At 53.3% G+C, this 23,716-nt stretch overlaps 1 protein-coding gene across 1 annotated transcript; it reads right to left on the bottom strand.

Annotated features, from left to right (window-relative positions):
* Nucleotides 1-1,607: 1,607 nt before the first annotated feature.
* On the bottom strand, nucleotides 1,608-23,650 carry Adss1 (adenylosuccinate synthase 1). The gene is made up of 13 exons (XM_041633292.1): nucleotides 23,382-23,650; nucleotides 14,961-15,063; nucleotides 10,875-10,937; nucleotides 10,412-10,462; nucleotides 10,034-10,100; nucleotides 8,776-8,883; nucleotides 8,573-8,654; nucleotides 8,261-8,387; nucleotides 7,630-7,784; nucleotides 6,753-6,877; nucleotides 5,012-5,109; nucleotides 3,521-3,670; nucleotides 1,608-1,993 (listed from the first exon to the last, which is right to left on the bottom strand). Exons 1-13 carry the CDS (start codon nucleotides 23,571-23,573, stop codon nucleotides 1,941-1,943), a joined length of 1,374 nt encoding a protein of 457 aa, XP_041489226.1. The 5' UTR covers nucleotides 23,574-23,650; the 3' UTR covers nucleotides 1,608-1,940.
* Nucleotides 23,651-23,716: the final 66 nt, after the last annotated feature.

Here is a 23,716-nt window from a genome sequence, read left to right on the forward strand (position 1 = left end):
TTCATACTGCTTGTTCTCCTGCCTAGGGAGCCTAAAGTTTGTTCATCAGCCTGTTAGACACCAGGTCCCTTGGCAAGTTTTGGCTATGATGAATTTAGTTCCTGTAGACAACCTTGGATCAGGCCATTTATGCTCACTCAGTGTTGGTGGCACTTGGGAGTGGGGCTCCCTGTTCCATGCTGTGAATGTGTTAGAGGGGGAGGGGTCGTGTGCTTTCCTCTAAACAAACCGGCAGCTTCCCAAGGTGTTAGGAATAGGGTTTTTCGTGATTTTCCTCCCACATGGTCTTTAGGGGAGCTCTGAAAAAAGGCCTTAATCTCTAACCCCACCTGATGGGTCAGGGAAGTTTAGTGTGAGCCTTTCATGGGTGGTCTGGTGTGAATATGAAGTCTCCCCTCAGAGGTTCCATTCAATGGCAGCGTGATTGAGGGGTGTTCGGATCACTATGGCTAACTTCAGTAGATGAATAAATACTTCAGTGAGTTGATGGCGGAATAGGCTTTTCGGTGAGATCCAGTTGGAGGAGGCGCCCCCCTGACAGTGTGTCTGAAGGGTGTATGGTATCCCTGTCCTCATCCTGTTTCTCTGCTTCCTTCCTGAATCCTTTCCACCACGATGCATCTGCTCCACCACAGACCTACAGGAGCAGCCTGGAACTGTGATCTAAAATAAAGTCTCTCTCTCTCTCTCTCTCTCTCTCTCTCTCTCTCTCTCTTAGTTATTTTGTCATAAAGGTGAAAACACAATGAGATATGTCCCTAGACTGGGATAGTTTAATAATGTACCCCAAACTCGGGCATATTAAATTCAAAGAGGCCCCTCGGTGTACCAGTGAGCACAAGGCAGAGGCAGTGCTAGTTAAGACCTGTCTGCTTCAGTCTGGAGAAGTTCCCAGGGACAGTGACCCAGTGTGTCTGGCTAAAACGACAAGGTGCTGTCTGGGCTGCTCTGTCCCAGGAGGCAGGAAAGACTGTTGTTCCTGGATCCCTGGCAGCTCTGGACTGTGTATTCTCTGTATGTTCTCTCTCAGATGGTTAGTTCTAGAAAACGTAATATACCAGGTCTGTCTTTCATGGGCCTGATGCATTTGCTTTCTGGGCAAGCCCAGCGCTGTGGCTCCATACACCAAGGCTGTAGGAATGCAGCTGTAATGACATTTTGGTTATAACACCCGTTATTGCTCTGGCACTCTCCCAAGCTCTGCAGGACAGTGTCACTAAGCCATCCCAGTGTGAAGTGCAGGCCACAGACAGGGACCATTTCCTGATTGACAGTGGACAATAGTAGAGTTTTAAAGGCAGGTGCCTTCCAGATAACCCTGGCCCACTTTTGTCTGGCTTTGTGCACATCTTTCCCCACACCCACCCTGGGAAGTGGCCCCTCCTGCTTTGATATTTATAAGTCCGTAGTAAGTTGCTCTTTGTGTGATCCTGGCTCTGCTGGCTTCTGATTCGGGTCTCACAGACCCCATGCTGTGGGCAGCGCTCCTCATGCAGTGACTTGGGACTTGCTCTCTGGGAGTGGCATCATGCAGACAGACCACGGTCACCGGGAAAGGTTGCCATTAAGTGATTAAGAGTGACAAGGAAAAGTCAAGACAGGTGTGATAACTTCCCGGTGGCTCCTGGGTGTATGTTTATTACGACACAGCTCCAACTAAACACATGCCATTGACAATCAGTCACTGAAGGCCTCTGTTTTGAGCACGTAGGCTCATTTTAAAAGCAGATTTTTAAAAAGTGCTCACAGTGCTCCTTTCACACACTTTACGTTGTCGTAGAATTCGGTGGGTCAAGCTGAAGACGTGCATAGAAAAATAAATGTATGGGAAGTGGCTTCAGGTTGTCTTGTTGAAGGTGTTGACTGCACTGCTGAGGGTCTTGGCTGCGGCTGCTCAGGGCGGTGCGGTGCAGTGTGGCCTGCTGACTTCTGCTTGGCTTCTAAAACAGCTGGATCATGGACTCTCTAGACTTCCCAACGCCGACCCATTTGACTGAAAGAGCAGCAAAGAGCACAACAGAGAAACCATGAAAAAATATGTTCCTCGGGGCTTGGGGAAACAGCCCCATTGGTAGAGCTTCCTTGTTAGCACGAGCACCTGCATTGATCCTAAAAGCCCAAGTTAAGATGCTGGGCTGGTGGCATATGTTAATCCCAATACTGGGGAGGTGGAGACAGAGCCTTGAGGCTCACTGGCCAGCCAGTCTAGCCTGCTCTCTGAGCTCTAGACCAGCGAGAACTTCTGTCTTAGAAAGAGGTAGCTAGTGTGTGGGTGACCCCTCGCAGTCCTGAGTTTCTTGCTCGTGCTCTCTCTCCATCTGCTCCTGATTTGGACCTTGAGATTTCAGTCCGGATGTTCTATAGGGAGCTCACCAAGGCCAGCTGGCCTGGGTCTGAAAAATCATGGGATAAAACCGGACTCGCTGAACATAGCGGACAATGAGGACTACTGAGAACTCAAGAACAATGGCAATGGGTTTTTGATCCTACTGCACATACTGGCTTTGTGGGAGCCTAGGCAGTTTGGATGCTCACCTTACTAGACCTGGATGGAGGTGGGTGGTCCTTGGACTTCCCACAGGGCAGGGAACCCTGATTGCTCTTTGGACTGACGAGGGAGGGGGACTTGATGGGGGAGAGGGAGGGAAATGGGAGGCAGTGGCGGGGAGGAGGCAGAAATCTTTAATAAATAAATAAAAATAAATAAAAAAAAAAGAAAGAGGTAGCTAGCATGCCTGGTTCCTAAGGTGACTCCTGAGGTGGGACTGTCCTCTGCACACATGCATGCATGTTACAAAGCTTAACACTGCATCATGTGGTTTTCATTCCCCTGGCAAAGGTGCTGCTGGTTCACCAAATGGAGAATTTTTAAAATAATTTTTAGAATTTAAAAAATTTTATCTTATGTGATAAGTGTTCTGCTTGCATGCATGTATATGTACCATATACAAGCCTGGTGCCCACAGAGGCTAGGAGAAGACAGAGGATCCCTTGGAAATGGAGGTACAGATGCTGTAAGCTGCCATGTGGGCACTGAGAACCAAACCCTGGTTTGCACAAGAGCAACGACGCTCTTAACTGCTGAGCCACCTCTCCTGCCCCAGAAGGGGAGTGTTTTAAACTGTACTGTGGGCCCTATAACAGGCCATTCATCCATAGGCATCAGAAAGTAGCACCCTGTCCTATCCTTCTCTTTGCTTGAGTCATGTGGATGCAGCCCTGAGTCTTCTCTGGGTGACAGAGTAAACACAGCCACAGGACAGGGACATCCTGCCTGCTTCTTTGCACCCTAAACTACACACTAGTCAGGGTCGCTGGGTCCCAACCTGGCTGGAGCTGTGGAAGGGACCCTCCCGAGATGGCATCTGTTCCCAGCTCCACCTCTTCCTATCTGTTCTGTTCATGGGGTTACTACCTGGGGGGGTCTTATTTCTTACTAGGCCTTGTGCTGGGATACCAGCCCCTTAGGGTATCCAAGGCCTCGGGCCGGGGGTAGAAAGAACGGACCCATGGCACATACTTGCAACTCCCAGGTGATTCTCCACGAACCGCACATAGCTCTGGGCCTGCGGTGGAAGGTCGTCCCACTTCCTGGCACCAGTGGTGTCTGCTTTCCATCCAGGCAGTGTTTCATACTCTACCTCCACCTTCTGCAGAATCTCCTGGTTAGCTGGGGGTGGGAGAGAGTGGGGTCAGAAGGGTCCCACAGACGGTCCGGCTTCTGGGGATGATTGTCATCTGACCTAGAGAGTCGGCAGGCAGGAAGCTGCTGAGGACAAGTGGACCCTGCTGGCTTTTTAGCATTGGGCAGTAAGCAGGGGATTGTAGCGGGGCTCAAACATCGGCTGTGTTCCTTCCAGCCAGGAAGCATGACCAGCTCTGAGACACTGGCTGGCTGATCTGCCCAGTGTCCGCAGAATGTCAATGGAGGGACTCCAAGGCACAGCTGGAAATGATAATGGATTCTAGAGTCCTGAAGCCAAGGTATCCTTAAAGAAATAGAACTCTCTTCTTCCCTGGCACCGCCAACTCTGTCCCGGGGCACCATGGCTTATAGTGGATGTACCATTTCCTGCTGATGGAATATTCTGGATAGGCAGCCTCCTAGAAGGGTTCTCAAGCCTCAGAGCCAGATAATGACTTCCTGGGTATTCCAGATCACCACAGAGCCTTGAGCCACCAGCAGGACTCTATCAACTCGAAGGGTCACCCTTTCAAAGGTCAGGGGTCAGAAGGGCCAGAGGACTAGGCCTCAAGGATGCACATGGCTCCGCCAGCTAAGGGGAACTACTGAGTCTGTGTGGGTTTACTGAGAGGTGACAAGCAAGAGACCGTTTGTCTGTAATATGCTGCAGGGGAGGGAGTCTCGGCTGAGAAGATGCACCTCTGACCTGAGGCTGACAGGCCTTTATAGGTCAGATGCACAAGAAACTAAAAGCCAAAAACAGTGTTTAACAAAAGACAGGATGCGTGGGTGCAGAAGCCATGCCAGATCCTTAGATACCACCCAGGGATAAGGACATAGCTCAGAGCCTAAGCACCTGTTAGTATAGGTGGGCCCTGTGTTCTAGCCCTAGCAGCAGGAACTCACAAAAGAAGGAATCCACCCACAGAGCAGGTTTTCTCTCTGAAATGTATTATGTTTCATAGCGATCCAGATTTTTCAGAGCCTCTCAGGTCTCCTGACTCTCCAGGGTGTCTGTCTCCTTGGAGGCGGGCCTTTCTGAGGCTGCTGAGGGTCCCCAGGAAGCTAGGGCAAGTGGCAGGGTGGGCTCTCAACTACCTTGAGTTTCAGCCCTGCCCCAAGACACGTCCAAGCCACCAGAAGGCCTGAAGTTTCCCAGAGAAACTGAGGGACTACACCAGGTGTCTGCCCATCTTTGGAAGCAAGCAGTGACCCTCATCATAGAGTCTAAGCCCCTCCCCTAGCCACCTAAAAATTAGTGGATGTCTTTTCTATTGCTCAAGAAGGGTCCCACAGCCGGGAAAACCCCGGGCTCATCTCACATACCAGGGAAATAAGGAATCCTCTTCCCATTGAGCTTGTAGGAGATGCCAACTTTAATCTCGCTCAGGACATCCAGGATGTCCAGCTTGGTCAAGGCCAGCCTGTACCCAGAACAGAGGAATAGCATACCGTCATGGCTTCCGTCTGTTTTTCACCCTCTCCTTTCTCCTGCTGTTTGCACTGAACATGGTAAAGATTAGGTGATTCCTTGCAAAATGCAGTCACTGCAGGGGCTGGAGCACAGAGACATCTCCTCTGTTCATTTCCTGCAGCTGGAGCATTCCTGAAATCTGAGCTTTCTCTCTTGCCTGGGCTCCCACCATGTTGTCCTTGTTGCTTGGGGCATGTGGGGCCTAGGGCTCTGAGCATGGTACCCACTTTCCCTTCCACTTTTCCAGGATGGATCTGCTTGAACACCACTCCAGAGCTGTGACCAGTGCAACATGGCAGTGGCCTTCCTTGACCTTCAGCACTGCCTTGTACTGGTTTCCTTCCTTCCCTCTCTTTTTTGCTCTCTCCCTTTCCACACAGCCTTCACAGATGATCTCATCTGGCTGTGCCTACTCGGCAGGATGTAGGGTGCAGACCCTTGCCACCTTGCATCTACTTCACAAGGCCTCAGACACCTCTTCACCAGCCACACGGTTTACTTCTAGCTACCTGTCAGCTGCTTGCACCCAGGAAGGCTCTGGTTAAGTCTTGAAGCCAGCAGACACTTCCTAATGCTGGCGGAGAAGCCTTGGCCCCGTTTCATAGCTGGGGAAGCAGCAGGGAAGCCAGCATCCTACAACCCCCTTTTCTGTCCCCAGGAGAGGGTCCTGGGCAATCAGACCTGCAGAAGCCCCCTGTGGTCTACTCTGAGCTCCCTGACACTCTTGCAGAAAACTGTTCTAGCATTCCAACCAAACGCATCCTTGGAAGCTTTTCCTTGCAGTCTTACAGAGGTGGGGGGCTGGCCTGGGAAGCCCCTGCTGTTGCTGCAGGGATACCTTGCTTTAGGTCTTATCCAACCGTGACCCCCTCCCATGTCTCCTGACTAGGGGGAGGGTTTCAGGTTCTTCATAGGGAGCCTCTCTCACTGGGGTTCTGTCTCCTCAGGAGTGTTAAGACAGCTCCCAGAGGTACATGGGAGCTACAGGGCTGGTCTGTCTCCCCGCCCTACTAGAAGCATCCAGACCCTGCCTGCCTATATGCTCCCCCAACCCAGGCTTGTGCCTCTTCCCAAATCCTTCTCAGGGTTCCTCCTGTGGACAAGTCTTCTAGAAGTGACAAGTGCTTCTGGCCTATAAACTACCACTGTACTTTGTAGAATGTCCCCAAGCTCTGCAGACAAAGCCAGGGGCCATCACCCCCACATCCTCCCAAACACGCCCTTTTTTTAAGCCTGCTCTGTTCAGGCCTGGTAGCTCAGCTCGGGATCACCCTCACCTTGCACTTGGCCCCACACCGTGCTGCACAAACAGCTAGCTCACACTAACTCTCAGATGGCCCCTGCAGTGATTTTGGATTGGTCAGGATGGAAGAGCGTCCCTGTGCTGGGTTTGCTTCACACTTATATCCTCCTTGCCACTCCCTGGTGCTGGCCTTGCTTGGGGGTGGGGGCTTGGTGGGTGGAAAGACTCCATACACATGTGGGGACCCCAACCCCTGAGATGAGTTTCACTTGCCCCGTGGGCACTGGGATCAGAGAAGTCTCCTATGTGATATAGCTTTTCTGGTGCTAGTGTACAGAAAGGCTGCTTACGCAGTGAAGCCATTAACCATGTGAGCGTATCTGAGGATCATCAGGTCCAGCCAGCCGCAGCGTCTCTTCCTGCCTGTGGTCACCCCCCACTCATGGCCACGGTTCTGTAGCAGATCTCCAATTTCCTATGTGAGAATAAAGGACTGTTTGTGCCGGCCATGTTGGGCACTGGCCAGGACAGGCGTGGTGGGTGCCCACTCTCTCCTGTGCTCCTGGCTTCCTCTCTTCTCCATCTCCGTCAAGCTGAGGCACACACACGGGGCTCTGCTCCCCAGCACGACTCTAAGAAGGCAGCACTTTTTCCAGAGCACCCCAGAGGTCTGGCCTGTTTGTTGGGGCTCGGGCAGCTCATCTTCTTTCCTCTTGTTTACATGTGGGTAAGTGAGGGTGGGTCTTGTCCTGCAACTTGGGGTAGGGGGCAGGATTTATTCCCACCCTAAAAATAGCCCCAACTTAGGCTCTTTTCCGGGACAAGAGCTGTGACCCATCCCAATCAGGTGTCAGGGAAGGAAGGCCCGGAAGATTCTGAGGCCTCAACAGCTTCCAGAATTGCTCCAAGACTAGAGAGCTGAGGAGAGGGCACTGTGCTCAGCCTCAACTCCAAGTTAGTGCTGAAGGAGTCCCACTTGTCTGTGGGCCTTGGTGGAACAGTGGAGTTTCAGACACACACACACACAACACACACACACACACACATTTTGTGAACTGTGTTGCTGATGGTATGGAAACAGATTGTCCTTCAAAGCCCCTAACACCCTCACCTCTGAGCCTGTGCTGTAAAAAGACCCCAGTAGGACATGGAGAATTTTTTTTAGGGTCCCCTCAGCATGCCTGCAGTTCCACCTGCCCACCGTGCAACCCCTGTGCTGGAACTCACGTTGATCTGCTCCGTGGGGAAGGCCCCAATGCCCACACGGGTGGTGTAGGCCTTTACTACACCATAGACATCACCTATGTTCTGAGGTGGGATGCCCAGGCCTGTGCATACGCCGCCCACGGTGCAGTTGGAAGAAGTCACAAAGGGGTAGGTCCCTGCAGGACAGAATAGTCAGTGACTACCAATCACCCTTTGTAGATCCCAGGGCCCAAGGGACCTTCTTAGCAAAGGGCAGTTGGACTCCCTCTGTGGGAATTACTAGAGCCATCAGCCGAGGTCCTACCTGGGACAATGGCCTATATAGGATGCTGTGTGGCTCACATAGGAGCCTGTACTGAGGTGGCCTGGCCTCCCCAACAATGAGGGCAGTAGACTGGTATGACACAGGGCTGGGGACTTGAGGTACCCAGCCTTGCAAGGCTTTCTTGTCCTATTTCTGGCCTCTCAGCCTTGCCTTAGTTCAGCCTCTGGTTGGGCAAGCAGGAAATGGCTGACAGTGGTATGGGCAGCACTGTGGCCTTGGAAGGTGACCTGTTTCACTCAACTGTTCCATGAGTTTTCGTAGTCCCAGGCAGATACAGAAGGCCATGTGAGAGCCCCTCAGGATGGAACTGCCTGGAGGAGGACTCACCGAAATCAATGTCAAGGAGGGCTGCATTGGCTCCTTCCACTAGGATCTTCTTGGGGGGGCCATGGAGTGCCTCATACATGAAGTAGACACCGTCTCGAACCATGGGTCTGATCCGCTCAGCAAAACCCTGAGAGGACAGACCATGCGACCACATGAGGCTGCAGAGGGGCAGGGTCTACACAGCCCCCCAAAACTGACAGCTGGCAGTAGTGCCTGCCTGGGACTTGGGTGCTCGGTGGCAGCTCCCTTGCCTCAGAGGGGTCTGCCCCACCCCCACGTACCCAGCGCCTGGCCCAGTGGTGGCCAGTTTACCTTGAGCCTCTTGAGTTGACCTTCCACATCTATTTCCAGGGTGGGGAACATGGACTGGTGCTGGTGGGCCAGGTTCTTGAATCTGCGCAGGCAACCCTCACCGTGACCCTCTGAGGGCGCACACTGGACCCGGGGGTGCTGCTTCCCTTCATTGTCTCCCACCACCTTTATCTCTGAGCTGTGGGAGGGTGGGGCAGACTCACCTGGCGGAAAACTCGTCGAAATCCGACAGGAGGTCACAGATGCGGAGGCCCGTCCGGGCAGCTTTAGAGGAGTAAGTTGGTCCAATCCCCTTCTTGGTGGTGCCAATGCTGAAAGATGTGAGAAGGCGCTGCTGAGGAGCTCTGCTGACCCCACCCCAGCTCCCTGCAGACTCGGGCTCCACCTCATGAATCAAGGACGGAAGGTGAGGGAGGCCGCTAAGCAGAGGTAGCGGGGTCTGGGGCTCAGCTGCTGCAGAGACACCTGGACAGCTGGAGCACACAGATTACAGGGCAGGAAGGTGGGTTCCATTATCAGGGCTTCTCCCGTCTCCCAACCTCTAAGCATTTGCATTTGTGCTCTGCAAGAACACTGCAGGAGTGTGGGAGCTACACACCTAGCCCGAAGGTCTGCATGTGACCCCAGTCAGTCAAATACTGCTGCCCCCTGTGTCTTGCTCTGTGCTTTCATGTGAGATCTATGTGTGCTAGTGTGTACATGTGACTGCAAGTGTGCTGTGTGAATGTACCTATGCAAGTGCAGGTACACGTGTGAGTGTGTATACACAGGTGTGCAGGCACACGTGTGAGTGTGCATACACAGGTGTGCAGGCACACGTGTGAGTGTGAGTGTGTATACACAGGTGTGCAGGCACACGTGTGAGTGTGAGTGTGTATACACAGGTGTGCAGGCACACGTGTGAGTGTGAGTGTGTATACACAGGTGTGCAGGCACATGTGCAAATACACATGAGTGCTCATATGCACAACTGTATAAGCAAATGTGCCTTGGCATGTATGTGAGCTCTGTGTGCCCGTGCAGTGTGTATGTGGCTGGTGACTGCTTCCCACATGCATCCCTGGCATATCTGGGGTCCTAACAAACATTTCTGAATGGACAAAAGTGCAAACATTACACGAAAGAGCCGGAGTTGGGTGCGGGGTGGCTGTTTGCCAAGCAGAGACAGTCAGGCCATTTCAGTGTTTCTTACGTTTTCCTGTGAGATGTGGACATGGTCAGGGTGGTGTTGCTATGGCAGGAGACAGCAGGGACAGTCAACCAAGCCAGGGTGTGACAGGGTGAGATGATGAGCTGACCCAAGGCTGGACGACCCTATTGTTCTTACAGGTTTTATTCTCAAGGGACCCTAAGTGGGTTGATGATTGCCTCCTCTCCTACTCAGACAGCACCTGTACCCAGGTCACCAGATTGTGAAGCTGGGGTCCCAGGAGGAGGAAGAGTGTGGCACGAGGAACTTACTTCTTCCCCTCCTGGGCTTGACGCTGTACTTCCTGCAGCCCATCCACCGCCTGGTGGAAGTCAAACACTGTTGCAGCGGCCGGCACGTGGATAGGAGAGGAGAGAGGACAGTGTGTGAGGGGCCTCATTTTCTGAACGGTATCAGGAGAAGGGGTTAGCAGGTCCCTGGCTGGGAGTAGGTACTGGAATCCCAGAGTCCCAGGTTCCACAAAGAGGTAACCAAATATGTCCCTAGCTTTGACCTAGCTCCTACCTTGAGGCCCATTAAAAAGAGTAAGCTCAGCAGCATATGGGACTAGGCAGGTCCTCCAGGGTCTCCTGAGCTCTGGGTGGAGGGAGCAAGGAAGGGCCACCCCCAGAGCCCCATGGGAACCTTACCAAGGTGGGCCCGATCAGAGATGATGAGCCGCTTCTCCCAGTCCTTCAGACCTGTGGGGACAGGGCAGAGATCACAGGTATGTGCAATCTTAGATGATGAGGGCCATCCTCCCAAGTACTGTTGGCTTCAGTGTCGCCAGGTTCCAAAGGACCACATGCATTGCCCAGCAGCCACGGCCCTGCCCTGGCACCTGTTCCTTACCGAGGCTTCTGAACTCCAAACCCACAAGGCACCATAGCCATGCTAGAGCTCCCCCTGCATCAACCTCCTTCCTGGATGGCCTGGGCCTTGAAACTCCAGGGGCTGGAGATGCCAAGGCAGTGGCCTACAGTAGTTTTGGAGATTGTGGGTTGCCCAGCTACTGCCCTTGAGTGAGGACTCCACTCTGCACAGTTAGCATGCAGTGAGCAGTCAGCTAGGACCTCAGCAGGCCATGGGCCTGTGGGTGGGGAGATGACCTACCCTTCTTCTCATTCTTCTCCGCCTCTTCAAACAAGCCCGGCAAGTGGATGACCACACCATTGCCTGCAACACAAGGGGCAGGATCATGTCCCAGGTCTTGGACATTTATGCTTCAGATGGTATTGACAGATGGCAGCGGCAAGAGACTCAAGTGCCCAGACCTAGGCGCTGCATGAGAAAGGTCATTCCATCACATGCAACAGCACGGTTACACTTGGGGACACTGGGCTTAGACACTGAAGACGTGAACCCCATGACCCACTTAAGTGAGATCTTGAGGTGCCATGCTCATGAAGACAGAAAGTAGAGGAGCAGCTTCTGGGATCGGGGAAGTGGAGGGGCGAGCCAGTGGTTAGGACTCCACAGTGTAGGTGCGGGGGAAGGAAGGTTCTGCTGCTAGTGGTGTGATGGCCCCATACACCTCTCTCCTGGGTGTTTACCCGAGGGGGCTGAGCACTGAGCCTGCCCTGATGGTGACAGCAGCTTATTATTAATGACAAATCTTGAAGGCTAGCAAGACTTCTGGAGGGGGAGTGGATGAAGACCTGTGCTGTCAAATGCTGGGCTGTTTCTCAGAGCTAAGGGAAGTGAGCTGTCAAGACAGGAGGTCTGAAAGGACCCTCAAATGCAGGCAAATGAAGGAGTGTCCGAGGAGGCTGTCCACTCAGCCCCCGGCTGGTGTGAAGCAAGGGCAGTTATGGGGGTGGTCCTGGTTAGTTTCTTTATTTACTTGACAACCTAGAATTACCCAAGAAAAAGAAACCTCAGCTGAAGAACCCCTTGATCAGATTGCCTGTGAACATGTCTATGGGATATTATCTTGACTGCTAATTGATGTAAGCAGGCCTAACTCACCGTGCACGGTGCCATGTCTAGGCAGGGGAGCTTGGACTGTATAAGAAAGTTAGTTGAGGCTGGGTCTGGTGGAGCATGCCATTAGTCACAGTGGCCTGGAGGAAGAGATAGGCAGATCTCTATGAGTTGAGGTTAGCCTGGTCTACATTAGCAAGATCCTGTCTCAAAAAAAACAAAGAGGATGAGGAGAAGAAAAGAAAGAAAGGAAGGAAGGAAGGGAGGGAGGAAGGGAGGAAAGAAGGAAAAGAAGAAAGGAAGGAAGGGAAGGAAAGAAAGAAGGAAGGAAGGGAAAGAAGGAAGGAAGGGAAAGAAAGCTGAGCATGAATGATCAGAAGGTGAGGGATCCGGTGAACAGAGCTCCACTAGGTTTTGTTTCAGATCCTCCTTAAGTTCCTGCCCCAACTTCCTTCAGTGATGCACTGAGACCTGGAAATGTAAGCGAAATAAGCCCTTTCCTCCCCATTCAGTCAGAGTGCTTTATCATAGCATCAGAAAACAAACGAGAGTAGAGGCTAAATCTTCTATGTGGAGACCTGGAGACCACAGCAAACCAGAACAGAGGGGCTGTACAGGGACCTGATGCCGACTCCGCTCCAAGTCAACCTAGCAAGAAGTCCTCCCTCTAGCCCTGAGGATGCCAGGGTCTCCTGCTCCTGCTGCTCCCACCATCTGTGCCTCCAGAGCTCCCCTCTGCCCAACTCACCAGGACATCCTGATCTAAGGGGATGTGAGTTTGCATCTCCTCAGCTGACCCCAGAACAGCAGTCAAAGCCCACAAGAAGCGTGAACTGCACTTGGGAGGCTGAGGCAGGAAGATCATGAGTTTGGGGCCAGTCTTGGTTTCATGTCTCAAAATCCCAAATCAACGCAACACTCAGGGTGAGAATAAGGAATTCAAGGCTAGGCTTGGCTTTGGAGCAAGTTCAAGACTGACCTGGGCTACAAAGACCCTGTCTCAAAAAGCAAAGCAAAGCAAACCAGCAACACAAATTGAAACGACTGCCTAGATGACAACCGAAGAAGGCCAGCGACACAGGGAGCTTCTGAGTGGCCAAAGCATTCTACCATCCCCAGACATTCTGAAATCAACTGTGGTGGCCTCAAAACTGTGCCTTCACAGTGGATAATTAAAAAAATTATTCTATTTTATTTTATGTGTAGGGGCGTTTTGCCTGCATATACATGCACACGTGGTCTGGTGCCCATGGAGGCCAGAAGAGGGTATCAGGTATCCTGGAACTGAAGTTACAGATGGTTGTGAGCTACCACGTGGGACTCAGACATAGGTCCTCTGGAAGAGCAGCTGGTGTTTTGAACCATTGGGCCATCTCTCCAGTCCCTACAGTGGGTGGATTTTATAATATGTAAATTATGGTTCAATGAAGCAGTTCCATTTATTGAAATTATATAAAAATAAGAAAATAAGAACAATGGAGAAACGTGGACCTTAAAGGTTCTCAGAATCCTACCAGCACCCTAGGAGCTGTTCTTTATCATGGAAAAACAAACATGGGATCTTCAGAGTTAGTTCACACAGTTAGAGTCAGAAGCTCAGAAGGTGAAGGTGGCCTTGCTGAGGACCACATGGCATGCCAGTATAGGGTCTGGACCGAGGAGATCCTAGCAAGCAGAGACCACCATTGCTCCTGGAGGAATCCTATACCAGCCTCATGGGGCTGGCCATGGCATAGGTTTGGCAGAGGGAGGTGAGAGACTAGCCAAATCAGAGTGACTCAGAGATTCCACAGGCCACAGAGAACACAAAAGGTCACCCAAATGCCACAGCATCTTGAAATAACCCCACAGCAAATGGAAGGAGTGTCGCAAGCTGAGGGGCAACATGAGCTGGAGTGGCTGCTCTGGGCACCCTTTGCGGTGACCATGGCCCCTCTGCTCTCGAGTGAGCTCCCAGATAATTGCCAGCCGCCCTCCTGCTGTGGGTTCCAAGCCATCCTCTAGGCTAGGAAGCATGTGCCATGTGCATCTCCACTGTGCTGCCTTGTTCCACTGAGGAGGGTTCTGGATGAAGGAGAACCAGGCTGGCAGGTTGTTTCCTGCAGCCTTCCCGAAGGATGGACAGCACCACTGTCCCGCTGTTCCGCTCGGCACACAGGTAGACAGGCCACCTTAGCAGCTGGGGCTCCTCACTGTGGAAGGTGAACATCACCACCACCTGACTCTACTGGGAGGGCTAGAGACAGCATGTACTTGAGAGGAGGGGTCTAAGAAGTCTGAGCTCTGACCCTACCCACCCCAGCCCCTACCTTTCAGATTTCCTCCCTCTGCTCCTACACAGTGGGCCAGATCTGTGCTATCCGCTGGTCAGGGACGGGCAGTACCTTGCCTTTGCTGACTGAGATATGGGGTCAGCTAAGCCTCAGGTATGTCGGTCAGGGCTAGAAAAATGAGGACAAGCGGGGCTGGGGCTGAGATAGCACCACCTAGAGAGACCAGGCAGAGAAGCCTTCTCAGGCATCTGGAGTAACTGTCCGAGTGGTAATGGCTGTGACAGCCCAGGCAGTATCAGGAAATATGCCCAGGCTGTTCCCAGACCCATGTACTCTGAAGGCACACTTTTGTATACTCACCCCACACATACAAACACACACACACATAATATATGAACTTAAAGATACACACATACACACACACACTCTTGCTCTCTCTCATACACCTCTCTCTCTCTCTCTCTCTCTCTCTCTCACACACACACACACACACACACACACTCTCTCTCTCTTGCTCTCTGTCTCTCTCATATACCTCTCTCTCTCTCACACACACACACACACACACACACACACTCTTGCTCTCTGTCTCTCTCTCATACACCTCTCTCTTTCTCTCTCTCTCTCTCACGCACACACACACGCACACACTTGCTCTCTGTCTGTCTGTCTGTCTGTCTCTCTCTCACGCACACACACACACACACGCACACACTTGCTCTCTGTCTGTCTCTCTCTCTCTCTCTCTCTCTCTCACACACACACACACACACACACACACACACACGTGTGCTCTCTATATTCCACAGAGCTTCCTGCCCCCTCTGACTCCCAGTGCGACCATACTCTGAGGACAGTTTCTGGGTGGGGAGCTCCAGATGAGCACACAGGGCAGGCCGGCTGAGGTCCAGCCCTAGGGTTTGTACAAAGAGACCTCCCAGGCTCTCCACACATACTAGGATACTCCTTCAGGAAGTCAGGCTGAGGCTAGCGGGGCACTCACCAATGAATGACACGGCCTTGGTGTTGATGATGCCGCTGGGTAGCAGGTGAAAGTCATACTCCTTGCCGTCCACCACTACTGTGTGCCCAGCGTTGTTGCCCCCCTAGGAACAGAGACCCGAGTAAGTGGCTGGTACCTGAGTGTTGCAGACAATTCCAGAGCCAGCTCTGTCCCTACATGGTGCTCGAGGCCCCAGTATTATGCAGTGGTACCGCTTGGGCAATATAAGTCAGTGGTCAGGGCTTTGGGCTGAGTTAGTGTCTGATTCTGGGATGACCAGGGATTAGGTGGGGGTGCTCTGGCCCAGCCTTGCCCCAGGGCTCAGTACAGCCTTGGCAGGTGGACTTTACCGAGCATCCCTCTTCACCAGGGAGGAATGAGGAACTGAGGATCAATCCCTGTGGAAAGAACAGATCCAGACCCCACAGCCCAACTTGTGGCCCTCTTTAGCAGGGCTCTGTCCTGGATAAAAATGAAAAGGTGATTCCTAGGTCACCCTGTTCCAGGGAGGCTCCTTGTTGGAATTCAAGCTGATAGGGTAGGTCAATTGAGTTGGGGTTTTCAGGGTGGGGAAAGAGCCAAGCACCAAGGCCAGGCTTCAGGCTCCAGCATCCTTCCTCCATTAGTCAGCCACCTGACCACAAGCACACAGCTCCACACCCTGGACACTATGTCCCCAGGCTCCCAGAGGCTGCTGATGCCAGCAAAAAAATAGAGACCATGGTGGTGGGTCACCAAAGCTTTCTTGCCTTTGACTGTGGTAGCCTGTCACCCACATGGGGTTGCAGGGGCTCCTTAATAAGTTTCTGTCCAGCAGGAACTTGTAGTTTGGGTGTGCTGGAGGCAAGACACAACGGGTCAGGCTGAAGCCATGAATAGGTGGAAGGCCACACTACGTGGATGTCTACAAATGGGAACATAGATTGGTATAGGGAGTGGAAGACTTAGCTCCCAAGCTGACTTGATGTCCTCTAAGCCAGGCACCTCATACCCTCTGCATATGGTACCTTCTAGAGCAGGGGTTCTCAACCTTCCTCACGCTGTGGCCCTTTAACACAACCCTCATGTTGTGGTGACCACAACCATAAAGTTATGTCTTTGCTACTTCATAACTGTAATTTGCTACTGTTATAAATCATAATGTAAATATCTGATATAGGACCCCAAAGGGGTTGCGACCCACAGGTTGAGAACCACTGTTGACAAACTGTGGTCAGGCTTTCAAAGGTCAATAGAGTTATGACCTGCAGTACCAAATTCCACCTGCAGGTAGCACTGTGGTCCCCCTGATTGTGCAATGGGGCTCAGCATTTGGGTTTGGCCTCTAGTATTGACCCCTGTGGCGCTCATTTCAGCCTAGGGACTCTGAAGTTCAGCTCCAGATCACCTCCCTGGACCATCTCCTGGAAGACACACTGGCCAGACACATGTCACTGTGTTTACCTTGCTGAAAGAGGTGGTTTCAGCTCCCTTATCTCCTTTGCCTACCCAAGCAAGACCCTTAGTGAAGGTTCACCTCCCTTTGTGACCACCTGTATGCACAATGCCTACCAGCTCCTCTGTTGAGGCAGGCGGCAGAGAACGCTGATGCTGAGATCCTGTGTGAGGGGCTTTCCCTCCAAGGACTTCATTTTCCACATGGTTTAAGGTAGGCCACAGACCTGTATGCCTAAGCTTCCTGCTCCTTGCTTGCTCTCTGAGAAGTTTAGCACCATGTAGATGACATCAGATGAAAGAGATGGGTCAACCAGAGGCCAACTTCATGGCACGGGCCCAGGTACCCAACTGTTAGGGAAGGCACACTTATGCAGTCTGTTCTGAAACCTCTGAGACACAATTCTGCTGTGGCTGTTCATCGTGTAGAGGGTAGAAACCATCTAGGAGGCTGCTCGCTTTAACATGACTCGCAGGAGCTCCTGGTTTTTAGGTGGCTCCAGGAACATAAAGGTACCTCCTTGGGAAACCTGAAGTACTTAGCTGTCTGGACTGCCCATGGAGTAGGAGAAAGTGACATGGAGCACGCCAGATAGAGCGCTAGAAGGTGAATTGCAAGAAGAGCCCAGAGGGGCTGCTGGGAAGAAGAGAGGACTTATGGGTAGGGCATGAAGGAGGTGGAGCTGAGGGAGATACCTGCAGCTCTGGCTTTGAATTTGCCATCAGTTGGTTATGGCAGACGCCTGAACTTGTGAGGTCAGACCATCAGAATGGCCCCTGAGGAACCCTGGCAAGCCTTAGGGTTTGGAGACTCCAGCCACAGCAGATGCAAAACTGCCATCGCCCCCTTTCAGTTCCCAAAATATGTGAATACCCACAATGCTGTTTCCTGCCTGAGGCAGTCAAGGTGGTGTCCAAGAACAGATAGGGAAACTGAGGCCCCTAGAGAAGATAAGTTTGCAACAGAGCCTAGGGTGATGAGCTTTTCTTGGGCTGGCAGGCCTGCAGGGACAGCAAGGTGGCCAACCTGCATTCCACTGTGGTTAGGGCCAGGGAGCCCAGACACCCTAGGTGGGATGCTCTGTCCCACCCTCTCTTCGCGTGCCCAGGGCCATGTCAGCTGGCTTGAGAACACAGACAGCAAGCCACCCGCCTGTCTGTGTTGGGGTAAACCCGGGTGCCTGGGAACAAGCATGAGCATCACGGGCCAACAGATATCAGATGACCTCAGCGCCAGTGCCCACTACAACACCCAGGCATTAGGCACAGGCCACTGCTAAGGCATATACCATCCCAGGACACTGGGGTTCAGCAGCCCTGTAGAGCCCAGGGTGATGGTTCCCTCTTCCCACTGAGGTTTCAGACTGATGGGCTGCACAGGTGGAGATGGAGACAAGCCCTCCCATGCCTTTTCTTTGGCTTTACTAACCTGGTCCAGACATTCAATAAAATTTGGGCATGATGGGAGTCACCAACCCCTGAAAAGGTGGGGGACATTCAGACCTGCCTGGTACAGCTGATCAGACTCATCCCCCATGCGGGAGGTGGGGTGAGGAGAAGCGAGGTCAACTCTGGTTCTGAGGTTCAGCAGTTCCCTTAAGTGGGCAGGCTCTTGAGGACCCTGTGGGGGTCTGCACAAGTGAGGAAACGCTACCTGTGGTACTGTCGGCTCCAGCTCCAGGGGATGGAGAGGTCTGCCAGCCTCAGACTGCTCTAGGGCATCTTAGAGCCCAGCATCTCACTGACCCTCAATACGGGGAAAAATCCAGCAGTGTGCTAAGTGGCCACTGGCCAACGTATGTCAGGAATAGCCCAAAGGCCTGCTGTGGCCCTGCCCTGCTGTGGGAGCCTTCTGCTTAGGATGACCACAGGTGCTGAACACTAAGGAGGACCTGAGATGTTAGAGCCAAGCTCTTGTTCAGGACCCTTCCTGAAGGTCCACTGGAAGATGACCATCTGTCTATGTTTGCAAATGGATCCTGGCTACAGCCTTCAGGATCCATCAGCAAGGGCAGTTTCTCTCCACTTACAGTATGAATAGTGTGGAACAGTGCCCTTGGAGGCATGGTCACCGTGGTACATCGTGACACCTTTCACCACCGGCCAGGTAAGGGGAATGGCTACCTGGACAGCCCAAAGCACATACCTCAAGATGTCTGTCCCACAGGAACTCAGATCAGGCTGCAAACCCACAGTCAGGGGCATCAAGGAGCCTGCTGGGCACAGCAACACCACTTGGTGTCTCCAGGATCCTCCTCTACAGCATAATTCTGAGTCCCCCGTGTCACTGCAATCCCCCTAGCAGTTTCCGATAGCCTGGCTAGTCACCCAGAACCCCCAGCCCCTGGTATCCAAGATTTTAAGACAAGAGACCTTTGTCTTGGACAAACAAAGAGGGACCAGGGCCAAACAAGATTCTATCCCAGATCAGCTTGATCTGGACTGCCATGCCCTGTAGCTGTGACCCAATATCTCTAGTGTGAGACAGGGAAGGGTTCTGGTGCAGACCTGTAGGATCACCTTCTAAATGGGCTGCATACGCATTGGTTGTGGACATATACTGCAGAAACCAATACTCATTTCCTCTGCCTACCCATGCCTATCTTATTACTGGAGAGCCTACCTGCCCCTACAACCCTGAGCTCCAACCCCAACGTCCAGAATGCTTTTCCTACAGCCATCCATCTTGTGGCTGTCTGAACACAGCTCCTGACTATTCAAGGCTCTGTCAGTGCATAGACCTAAGCTAAGCAGAGGACCTCAAAGTTGCATGCAACCAGCTGGTGTCCTGGCGTCTCCTTCCAGGACAGACCCAGAGCCCTGCTGGGCAGAGACCTGAAATAGACCTCCATGGCCAGCTTGGCACCTCTACCCAGGAGATCTGTGTGTGGATGCAGGGCACCTACAACACATCCCTGAGATCTTCCTTAGCCTCTCCCACCTTTGTACTCTAGGCCAGGACCTTCCTTGCCTTGCAGGTCCTTGAACAGGGAGCGGTGGCCTTTGCCTTCCACCAGAGGGTGCTCTGGGCTCCTGCCTTCCTAGTCCTCCTCAATCCCTATTCTGGCTTGGTACCTGCGGCCCTAGTAAGGTAGGGTACAATGAGATGGCAGAGATAACTAGGACTCCTCTGTCCTCCTCATGGCCAGCAGGGAAGGGCTATGTCAGAGTGACGTGTGTTACTGCGCTGTACACCCAAGGGGCAATCTAAGGAACAGTGTTTAGCTCCCAGGACCTCCGCAGCACTGGGTTCCAGTTTATCTTAGCTCATCTCCACTCTTACAGCACCTGCAGGGGTTTCTCCACCCCTCTGTCAGTCTGGCTGTCCTTCAGGCCTTGGATGGTGCTATGTGACTGCAGGACTGAACCTGGCCACTAACATGTCACAGGTTTAGTCATCGTCCTGTTCCTGTCCGTGTCTGCCACAGCTCCTGCCCTGGGACCTGCCCTGTGCCAGATTTCTAACCTGTTGATGCCCCTCCTCTCAAGGCCTGCCTTCTAAAGGCTATGGGGGGGGGGGGTCAAGGCCTTCACTTCCTTCCCAGATCTGCTCACAGACCTGTAGCTCACTTACTTCTTTTCTTACATCGAGGAATAGGTTTGGGCAGGAGTGTGAAGGTCCTGCCCAGGGTAATGTGGGGCTGTGTGACCCTGAGAGTCCTCTCCTGGAAATACTGTTTGGCCATCAAACTCATCAATAAGTACAGCCATAGAGAGACATGCTTCTGGAATCAACACCAGGCATTCTCAGCACAAAGCAGTGACTCCTCTTACCTGCCAGAGACTCCTGGAGCATCCTAAGACCCAAGACCATGCATGGACAAAGTGCCAGAATACCTGCAGACCGTGAGACAGGTCCTCACACAGAGTTTCAGCTCCAAGAGTGCTACACTGTTAGAGAAAGCCCTGGGATTCATGGCCTGTGGTCATGGCTATCCACCACCGCCTGAGGCCAACCCTTCCACAAGGGTGACCTCAGCTGGGCAGAAGCCTCAGACATGGGAATGGTATGTAGGTTCATACCAAGCAAGCCCCCAAAGCAGCCCAGTACTGAGCATGACCTAACACTTTGAAGGTTCTGACCCTCCAACCACATGGAAGAAGAGTTTTAAATCCCAACAGGCCTGCATGGCAGTCTGGCAATGCCAGGCAGGGCACCACAAGTATTGGAGAAAGAGTACTATGTGCATGGTGGAAAGAGCCTAGGCCAGCAGTGGGGTGTGCCAGGAGATGGAGGTCAAGATGCCCATGAAGTAACAGGTACACCGGCCTCATCTGAGGCAGCAGTTGACACAGATGGCCAGTCAGGCAGCAGAGGAAGAAACATGGAGGACACAGGAAGAGGAAACCTGGGCAGAGGTGCCTGGGCAGAGGTTCCAAGGAAGAGGAAGAGAAAACAAATCCCCCAGCACAAGAGGCAAGTGATGGCCTAGAGCTGCAATGTTCCCTTGAGCAGAAGGTCAGAAAGGCTTGCCTAGAAGGGGGTGAAGGGCGAAAGAGCAGTAGGGGACCCCGGGAGGAGGACAATGCAGCCCTCAGCAGCCTCAGAGATTCAGGGTGGAGCAAAGATGCCCACAGTGTCAAGAGCAGGGGTGGAGTAGGAACCATGCCAGAGCAGGGACCTATAGGCAAAGAAAAGAAGCAGGCAGGACCGAAGCCCAGAGGCGCTAGCTGGAGGGTGCTCCTGGGGGCTCAACGCTGCATTCTGCCCCATAGACCCCAATTAATCACGATGGCAAAACAAGAAAGAAGAGCAGCTGTCAGGACTGGGCAGAGTCAGAGACCAGCGTAGGTAAGGTGGAGAGCTACAACAAGTGTCTGTGGCCACAGAAAGGTGTGGAAGCCGGATTTGGAGGATAGCCCTGTTGGCATGGAGCATTAGCAGACTGCCTGTGCCTGCCAGAGACCAGGGTATCCCTGGGGTCACAACTGCCACTTAGAGCAGTGATGAGCCCAGGTGCTAGGCCAGGTCATTCTCCAGGAGCCCAAGGAACCAGTAGCTTAGTTGACTGTAGCCTCTTTAAGTAGCCAACTTGCTGGGGGGGCGGGGGGGATAGGGGGGACTTTGACTTGCAATCTTGTCCTAGCCAGTGGGTCCAACACTTCAGGCTGACCTCTGGACCTTCACTTGGTTCATGCACCCATCCAAAGTCAGAGACAATTTGCCTAGACTCCCACCCTGCCGGCCTCTGATCACATAGGGCTAGCCATGGAGACAGAAGACCAGAGAAGATGTGAGGCCAGTGGCAGGCAAAAGGGATCCAACTGAGAAGAGAGACAAGCGCAGGAAGGATTTTACTGTACTAACCAAAGATTTTGCAATGACCAGGGCTGGGTATCCATAGGAAAAGGACCTGTGGTGCCTTCCAGAGGGGGCTAAGTAGTGCCCGATGGAATTCTGGCTCAGTTGCCTTCTCCATGGAGTCAAGGGAAGGAGGGCAGGCCTGTGCCATCATGGTGGCTTGTGGTAGGTAAAGGCTATAGAGGACCCAAAGGGACAGTGAGTTTCATTCTGCAACCCTGAGCCTCAGTGTCCCTACCTGTAGAGGAGCTATCAGTGACTCCTGACCTGCTAGCTCATTAGAGACCGAAAGGGAACCATGTCTCCCTTCCCTTGTTCTCTAGGGGAGCACCTGCTTGGGTCTGCTGGGAGGTCAGTGGGTGGGAGAGAAAACCTGTCTGAGTGGATGGTGTGCTCCAGCTGGCTCTTATCTCTGCAGGCCCTGTCCAGTAGTGGGGATCTGGGCCTGGCATGTTGACTTGGGCATAGATAGAGTAGGGAAGGACCATCCCCACCAGAACTGTGTCCACAGCTGGAGGGGGAACCTGGGGCCATCAAGGCACACCATAGTGTGGGCTTCTCTGACAGTGCTGACCAGAATCAGCAAGTTGGAAGGAGGGGCTGTAGACACAACAGGAGCAAATGACCAGGGGAAGGGTGAGGATGTGGAAAGAAGGCGTACAGAGCCCTGAGAGTGTACATACTCCGGCTCCACACACTCAGCTGGACAAAGCATGCAAGGCATAGGGAGTAGAAGTCCAAGAATTGTCCTCAGGACCTAGAGACTTCAGGAGGGAGGGGTGAACAGGGCAAGAGAATAGGAGAACTTTCCAGAAATCCTCAGCCCCAAGCTCTGCCTCCTGAGCCCACAGACCCTGAATCCCTGCTCTGAGTTCAAAAGGAACTGAGCAAGAAAGCCATAGAACCAGGGAGAAGGAACTCCAGCAGGTGTCCTGCCTCCATTTAGGTCAGCAGCCGTAAGTGTGGCTCCAAATCCAGTCATAACAGGATGTGTTCCCTCATCCTGAACCCTTTCTGTTAGAGCTAACAGCCCAAAAACAGTGTGACTGCCAGCAGCAGTATGGCACCCCCAGGGACCTAAAGAGGCCAGGCTACTAGCCCACTGTTCAGAGCCAGTCAGCACAAGCGTGGGTGCTCAGAGCAGTCTGCAGCTGGCCAAGAGCACGAAGTCCGTCTCTGGCCTTCTCTGAGCACCACTAGATCACCCTGCCTGGAAATCTGTGGCTCCTCCTTTCCCCATGTCATCCAGGACCCCTGTGAACTCTGCTTCAGGAGCCCACCCTCTGCCCAGAAAGCAGCTCTCAGCCACTGCGGTGTCTTAGGGGACCTTGACTCACCCCCGTGGGGCTCTCCCCACCAGAGGGCCCACCATCACTGCCCTGGAACACCCTATCCCTAAGGATCCCATGTCTCCTACTCAGCAACTTGTATTTTTAGCTCGGGCCCCTGCCATCGCCCTGGGGAGGGGATGGGTGGGTGGGAGGACAAGAACTTTGCGTGAGAGGGTGTGGGGGGGGGGGAAGGAAGGGTTTAGGCATTGGGTAAGGGGAAGGTGCTCCTGGAGGGGAGGAATCTAAAAGGCAGTGACCCACTCTGGACACAGAAGGACAGGGTTCATCTGGATCCCAGGGAAGGGGAGAGGCTCGCTGGGCGGGTTGGGGAGGGACTCGGCGCCTGGCCCGCACCTGGCAGCGACTGACGATGTCGGCGTCCGTGGCCAGCAGGTCCACCACCTTGCCTTTGCCCTCGTCCCCCCACTGCGCGCCCAGCACCACGGTCACGCGGGAGCCTGTCGCCGCCACCTCCTGCTGTAGCCGCCCCCGCTTGACTCCGCCCGCGCCGAGGGGCCGGTCGTTGGAGGCTCGGGTCCCCGACATGCTGGCTTAGCCGGTCCGCTGCGCTGGGCCACAATAGAGCCAGCCGCCGCCAGCGCGCTCTCACCATTAAATGCGGCCGCCTTGAGCTGGGGGCGGGCCGGGGGCGGGTCCTGCGCGTGCAGTGACGCGCCTGGGTGACCTGT

The sequence above is a fragment of the Microtus oregoni genome, unplaced genomic scaffold (assembly GCF_018167655.1).
Source record: "Microtus oregoni isolate MIOR12 unplaced genomic scaffold, Mior012 000043F_ref0000047, whole genome shotgun sequence".
In the NCBI taxonomy this organism is placed as follows: Eukaryota; Metazoa; Chordata; class Mammalia; order Rodentia; family Cricetidae; genus Microtus; species Microtus oregoni.